General features: G+C 44.0%; 1 protein-coding gene across 1 annotated transcript; it reads right to left on the reverse strand.

Moving 5' to 3' along the window:
* Positions 1-3,345: 3,345 nt before the first annotated feature.
* On the reverse strand, positions 3,346-7,250 carry BARX2 (BARX homeobox 2; the record flags this gene model as incomplete). Its single annotated transcript, XM_033081492.1, has 3 exons — positions 3,346-3,669; positions 4,440-4,524; positions 6,928-7,250. Coding segments are annotated over 3 exons (660 nt in total), but the record flags the coding sequence as incomplete, so codon positions are not given.
* Positions 7,251-7,494: the final 244 nt, after the last annotated feature.

A 7,494-nucleotide genomic window follows, 5' to 3' on the forward strand; every position in this document is an offset into this window, starting at 1 on the left:
AAAGGAAAAAATAATTAAAAAATCACTGGAACAGTTCCCACTGTAAAGTGGGGCTGAGTCAGAAACAATTATTTTCATCTGGGAAGTCGGAAATGCCCTTTTGTAAAACTTACTATACCCTTTATTGGAAAATGGCCAACTTTGCTTTCCTTGGAACTTAGAAACCTATCATTAAAATGTAAAATTTGCAAATTTTGTATTCTCATATTTATCAATTTCATTGGACAGCAAAGAAACACCACACACAGCTTCCTATCTCAGGGCAAGAAAGTAATATTTTTTCCTGTTTCTACATTTATTTCCCCACCCTATTATGTAAATCTATCAGAATTCTTCAAATTGGACAATTCCACTGAATACCAACCACAAAGAAAACCCAGCAAATGGATCTGCATTATCCATTTTATGAGAAACCCTTTAGTTGAAGTAAATACTGAAGTTTCCAAATGTTGTGTTTACAGCACATCTCTGATTGGGTTTTTTTTTAGTTAAGGATTTCCCAGGATGGTTTGAGTCGGAAGGGGCTCTTGGCCTCATCCAGTTCCATCCCCTGCATGAGCAGGACATCTTCCACTATCCCAGGTTGCTCCAAGCCCTGGCAATGTGGCCTGGAAGAGAACAGATTCATTACAAAATATTTCACTTTGACTCAGACAAGTTGAAATATCTTTGATGCCTTCCCTGATAGCTTTTGTTTCTAGAATCATCTGTACGCAAAATTTGATTTAATCAGCTGTTGAGGCTCACAAATCAACTGAGTAGGAACTCTTGCATAGTTTTTTTTTCAACTTGATGGTGAAACTCATTATTAGACAAATAATTCCCACTCAATTGCTCTCTTCACTCTCCCCGAGTACTGCGGCATTTGAGACTTGTGGAAACATTTTCTGTGGAGATAGGAGTGCTGATGCCACTATCCAAGAACAATAGAGGCTGATTACAGATTTCATAGACCATCTAATCTAATTCCTGTATAAACAGGCCATAGGCCTTTTTAAATTAAATGTTATTTCTAGTCAAATAGATACGGTTGAACTACAGTACAATTCTGGAAAGAAGAGGGAAAAAAAAAAGACATCCACAGATAAAGAACGTGCACAAACTCAGACACTGTATCACAGCTCCAGACAAGCAGCAAAATCCTGCCTCGCCACCTTTGCCTCTCACATGGACTGTCACAAGCATATCAAGGCTCTGTGGAAAGAAAAATGGTCAGAGACAACTAAATTTTGATGCATTTAATGGCAGAGGAAACACTTTGCAATTCACAGTCTGTGTTTCCAAGAGAACAGGCAAGAGGGAAATGCTTCATCCAATTTCTAGTTCGCTATGACAAAGAAAAAAAGGCGATGAAAGGTAACAAATATCAGTTATTTTCTAAGTTCCTTGCAGATAATTGTTGCCCAGTTCTGGCAAATTTGATTTAGGTTTAGGTGCAAACCTGTAACTGCACTTAAACCAGTGGCTGCCTTTTCCAAATTGATTATTGTGTACTGGACACACAGGGAGTGGAGCATGTCCCACCCTGGCTTGGCTAAAGCAGGAGTTTCACCACATGAAACTGTAATCGTTGTCTCACACACTGTGAATACATGCAGGGAGTAGCACAGAGAGGATTACCTGGGAAATGTTTGTCTATTAAGCCTTTTCAAAAATCAGTCCCCAGGCAGGATTATACAGATTCATTTCTTCAGAGTTACCACATTTTATAACATTAGCACTGTTCTAAGACAGGATGTCCCACAAACATCACTGTTGCTTATATGACTTATTTATTTTTACCTTTCTGAAAGCCATTTTCAAATTTTAAAGCACATCTTCAGTCACTGACTGGATGGAGAATAAACAACAGGGTTTGATGCATGGAAACCGTGGAAAAGTCTTGCCAAGCTGGGACGCTCAACCATGAAAATAAATGCACAAATGCTTTACCAAATACCTATTTCATGTCACCCAATGCAACACAGAGCTAATGCAGAGCTGGAACCAGATGCTTCCAAACACCACTGAACAAGAAACTGGGGGAAAAACAATCCCTTTCTCCCCACTCAACACTGCTTGGATAAGATATTTGAGATCTGTGTGTGAATCCTTGCCATCCCAAAAAAGGGCTATTCAGAAGTCATCTTCACAGGGCCACAAAGAGTGACTAAATGTGTGTCCAAAACTGGAGGAGATGACAGAAAATAGTGGCCTTCTTCTGACACATTCATCCAGTGACAAAGTGGCATTTACAACACCTTCACCTCCCTCAGCAAGTGCTACAAATAGTTTACACAGAGCTTGTGCAGTGATGTTAAGGAAAATCTGATGAGTTCCATTTCCTCCAGATTTTCTTAGAATAGAAAAGCTTATTCCAGAAGAGCCCTTGCCTGATATTCTGAAATGAGAATCTCTGGAAGAGAAACAACAGCAACAACTGTTTGATTTATATATTTTATTTTTAATTAAAAAATAAAGGTTATCTTAATACATCTCTTGCAGCCTTTGGGCAAAATGCACCCATAACAAGACTCTATGAAACATGATGCACGTATTTTCTTGGCATACGTCTTAAACAAATGCCAACTTCCTGCAGCAACTTTGGAAATCCATTGTTTTCCCCAAACCCTGAAAACATTTAACAGTTCATTTTAAAAAATCCCAACAAAAATTAGAAGTGGGCCCAAAGCAAAAGTCCCGGATCCAAGTACCCAAAAGCTTTTGGAGCAGACCTATATCCAAATGCTCATCTCATTCCAAGTTTTATCCCACATCACTGCAAATTCACAGCACCCAAACCACCCACGGAGAGGCAATTGGAGCTGACCCAGGTATGGATCTCCCTTTGGAAGCTTTTATCTTAACTAGGCCAAAGCAAACCTGGGAGTCTGAACCATTTCCTAAAATTGTTTAAGTTGGGCCGATCCCTAACAGAATTAAGTGCTGGTTACAAGAGGAAATGGTGCTGTCAGAGCTCCTATTCCTCAGCTATCCCTGATCTGAGCCCAGGCCAAGCTTTTCATCCACTGGCACCACACAAGGCAAGGATGAAGCCAAGGGAACACACCGACCCTCCAACACAGCGAGCCCCAGGCTTCTCAAGGAGCTGTCTTGGGGTTCTAGTTGTGGTTTTCCCTGGAAACATGTCCCAGGCCTCTCCGCAGGAAGGCTCAGGCACCTCCCAGAGGAACAGGCTGGCACCACTCCCACGGGATGTCTTTGTTCCACCTGGCCTGTGATGGCTGATTCCCAAAGGCACAAAGTGACCAGAATCTTTAGACTTATTCACAAGGTCTACATACATATATATATATTTATATATATATGTGTACACACACCATTACATACATATTTAAATATATATATACATATATATATTTGGTTTTGATTTTTCTCTTTTTTTTTGCTCTTCTTTTCCTCTCCTTTCTCTCCCTTTTAACTTAACGGTGTAGTCTCCTCTGAGGAGGGCTCTGGTATATGTTCTGGACACTTCTCTGTCTCCAACAGGACTTCTGGGTTCTCTTCTCTTAGTTTTGGTTCCTCAGAGGCTTGAGATCCCTCCTGAGCCTGACTCTGAGCCTGGCTGTTCATTTTCTCTTCTGCTTCAATCTCCTCTGAGGTGGGAATGGAGTTTTTCTTTGGGCGGCCTTTGGGCTTCGTTGGAGCTTCCTGTCCACCTTTCAACACCTGGAGCAAAGAGATGAACTGTTAGGGCTCTGAACTCTGCTGGTCTCAGACATCCTGTTCCAATGTCTAATTCCTCTCTCTTCACACCATTCCTGCAGCAACAAAACACTCCAACCAAGGATCTATATCCAAGTTAACGCCAAATTTGTTAGAAGTGACAGCAGCTTCTGCAGGTGCCACACACATCCAAAGGAACAGCCTAGAACTGCATCTAGTCTCCCAAAACAGAGAACACAGACACCTCCACTAGAGAATGTCACAGCATCATGTTCCCACCAGCATTTGCTGGGTGGCTGTCCTTTATAAAAAAGCATTTTAACTGGAAAAGGACCATGAATATGAGAATAAGTGACAGGTGAAAGGAAGATATGAGAAGCAAAACTGAATGATATCAGCTCTCAAAACTGCTTTGCTTCCATAGAGCAGCACAGTTGGTTTTGTCTATGCACAAAACCAATCCCAGAAGCACTGAGATCACACAAATGCCAAAAATGCAGAAGGAGATATTTTGCTTCTTCCCTCAGTCCTATTCTCATTTCTTTCACCTCTTTGCTTTGTTCTCCTCCTACTGCTTTTGGTCCCCTCTAGCCCACCACATATGCTGCAGTATGAACACTTTAAAAAAAGAGACCATCTTGGTGAAAAATGATCAGGAATAAAACAAAATTTGGTATAAATAGACATAAGTCACTCCACTATATTCAGCTTCCAAATCTGTTCTTTGCAATCAGTTTCTAAGAGGCAAGGAGAAATTACAAGGACCCACTCACCATTTTCTTCCACTTCATCCTACGGTTTTGGTACCATGTCTTCACCTGGAGCTGAGTCAGCCCCAAGGACTGGGCTAAGTCAAGCCTGTGAGACAAACCAGACAACAAAATGAGTTTACAAAAGCCAAGAGGAGCTCAGGTGCCAGGTCTGGGCAGTCCAACACTATTAGAGCATTCAGCAGTGTCTCTCTGATCAGTTTTCCTGAGAACAGTCACACAAAAGTGGTAAAACCCATGAATTCAGGATGTAAAGACAGATGCTCCTATGGAAGATGAAGGTGTTTGCAAGCTCTCTTAAGTTGCAGGGTTTGTCTGCCCTCTTCAAAATATGAACCTGCTGCACTCCAACTGCTGATGCTCCATGTTTGTCCATGAAATTAGGAGCTACTGGTACATCACATGTGTGAAAAACAGGTCACTGGTGTCTGAAACAAACATGTAGGAACAGATGCCCAACATCAGCTACTCTCTGTTTCATATTTCTCCTTCACTACCTTCAGAATGGGGATCATGGTACTTGCCCATTTCTCATGGAGTAGTAGTACATCTAAGTCAATTAATTTCATATACACTTTGCTATTCAGGCAATTTAGGCTTCTGAGTGAATTTAATTTTTGTGTGTTTAGCTGCAGGGTATATGTGGCAGAAAGCCCATAATCCTGATTCATGCTCCACAAATCTCCAACCCATGGAAGTTCATGTGAACCCATTCATTATTTCTATATGAAAGCCCAGGATATGAAGTAAATGTGGCTCAGAGTAGCTCCTGATCCTTCCCCACAGGTGATAGCATCATGCACCTGGCAGTTTTATAATGGAGTTGCATGAGGGATGGAATTGGAAACCCTCAGCAATGCCAGGAAAGTGCCCCTTGGAGTCATGCAAGTCCTGCAGGTGGCACAACTCCAACTCAGACCACTTTCCACAGTATTCTGCATTCTGTGACTTTTTGGCAAATATCTCCTTGCCTTGGTATGGGGAAGCACATTTGTCAAGGCCACATTTTTCATAATAAAACCTTTGTTACAGCTGGGCTCCTTGGGCAATCAGATTTACATTTGTAAACACCCACATACTCCACACCAGCTCTTTGTGCTCCACCTCACACTTAAGGAGTCATGTTTCTCCCCTGCTCTAGATTCACTCTGGACCTGCAGGCTTGTTCTGCCACCACATCATACCTGAAGCCATTGATCTAAGACACCATTACTAATAAGAGCAGAACATGTCAAAGTCAATATCCTGATGTACTGCCCTCCCTCACTATGGTTTAACCAGGGGTTTCAGCTGCTATCCCAGGGCTACAACCTCCTATCCAGACCAAAAGCTGAAGAAGTGAACACAGACCACAATCCACTGCTTTGCCCCATTTCCAGCCATGAGGTGACAGAGAGAAGCTCAGCTTAGCCAACCCTTTGTGCCTTAGTGCACGTCTGATAAGACCTGGATTACCTGCAACCAGCTGCCATCTCTTGCCACATACCTCAGTGCAACCAACACTGCCTGGAAACCCAAGGAAACAAACACAGGGGAAGTGGTACATGGGCAGGAATTGCTCATCAGCCTCAATGAAGCCAAGGAACAAACATATGAGATTATTCATTATAATTCTTTAGTCCCTTCTGCAAAGTGTCAACCGTCTGGTGATGTGAAGCTGTTCCTGCAGGCACAGCAGGAATTCCAAAACTCCATGAGGTTCATTATGGCCAGGAATTCTGATCTTACAGCAATTTGGTGACAGGCAGTAGAAGCAGACAATGCCATCTTCAGAATCAATTTAAATATTGGGATGCTGCCCTCTGTGGAGTGCAGGGACCGATACCTTTCAAACCTTCTCCAGGTTTACAAACTCCCTAGGAATTGGATGGATCATTTCCCCATAATTTAAATTTGCAGAGTAGGATTCAAAGTCCTTAAAAAAGCTAGAATCTCTCTAAGTTTGGTTTGCCCATGTGGTATCAAATAGTGCCTAAGAACTTGCCTGTGCCTTTGCAAGGCAGCTTTAAACCCCAGGCTCTGTTTTCCAAGCTGATGGACAGGCCACCACCTTCCCACTGAATTACTGCCCAAGGTGCTGGACAAAAGCCAACTCAGGAGCAGCTGAAGATACCATGAACACACAACCATGAACTAGCAGATCCCAGGGGGAGACAGGATCTATCCTTTCTCAAGTGTGCAGCAGGAGTGGATAGGGCAGAAATCCCTCTTGTCTGAGGAGTTCTCTGAGCCTGGAGACCTGCTCCCAAGCATGTACATCATCGTCTGACATTTCCACTGCTATGATCTATTCATGTCACCTTTGATCCCAGGAAAAGTAGCCTTGAATTTGAATCAGATTACCTGCATATGGCCTCAGTCAATGGCAGGGGCAACTCGGTGAATGCAGAGGCAGCAGCCCCAGGCAGGGAATGTTTAGTGTGCAACAGCTGAGCAGGGCTGGAGCACCCCTTTTGCTCATCCCTGTTCCTGGTGTGAGAAACCCACCTACCTATCGGGGGTGGAGAGGTACTTCTGCTTCTGGAATTTCTTCTCTAGCCCCATGAGCTGGATCTCAGTGAAGATGGTCCTGCTCCGGCGCGGCTTCTTTGAGCGGGGTGGGGGCTGCTCTGCCTCCGACTCGCTGCTGCCCTGGGGCTCTCCGGGGGACCCCTGTGTGCCGGGCCCGGGGCAGGGCTGGGCTGGCAGCCGGGAGCCGCCCGCGGCCGGGAGCAGCTGCGGGAGCACGGGCGGCTGCCGAGCGATGACGGACAGCACAGGATACGCTCGCACAGAAGGGGAGCCTGCCACGGAGGAAGCAGAGGGGGATGAAGGTCAGTTCAGTGCTGACGTGTTTGAGTAATGGGAGTGCTGGGGAGAGGAGGGACACGGGAACACCCTATCCTGCTTTGCCATTTGCTTTTAAAGGATCACAAGCAAGGCTGTTCTCCTTTGGACCTGTTCCTTCTCCCAAATTGCAAAGCTTTTCTTGGGCTGAGGAACCATAACCCTAACCCTAACCCTAAGAGAGGGAAAGGAAGGAACTCCTTTTTTAGGAGCTGTTGTAGCAATTGAAATA

Source organism: Catharus ustulatus, chromosome 28, assembly GCF_009819885.2.
Source record: "Catharus ustulatus isolate bCatUst1 chromosome 28, bCatUst1.pri.v2, whole genome shotgun sequence".
Classification (NCBI taxonomy): Eukaryota; Metazoa; Chordata; class Aves; order Passeriformes; family Turdidae; genus Catharus; species Catharus ustulatus.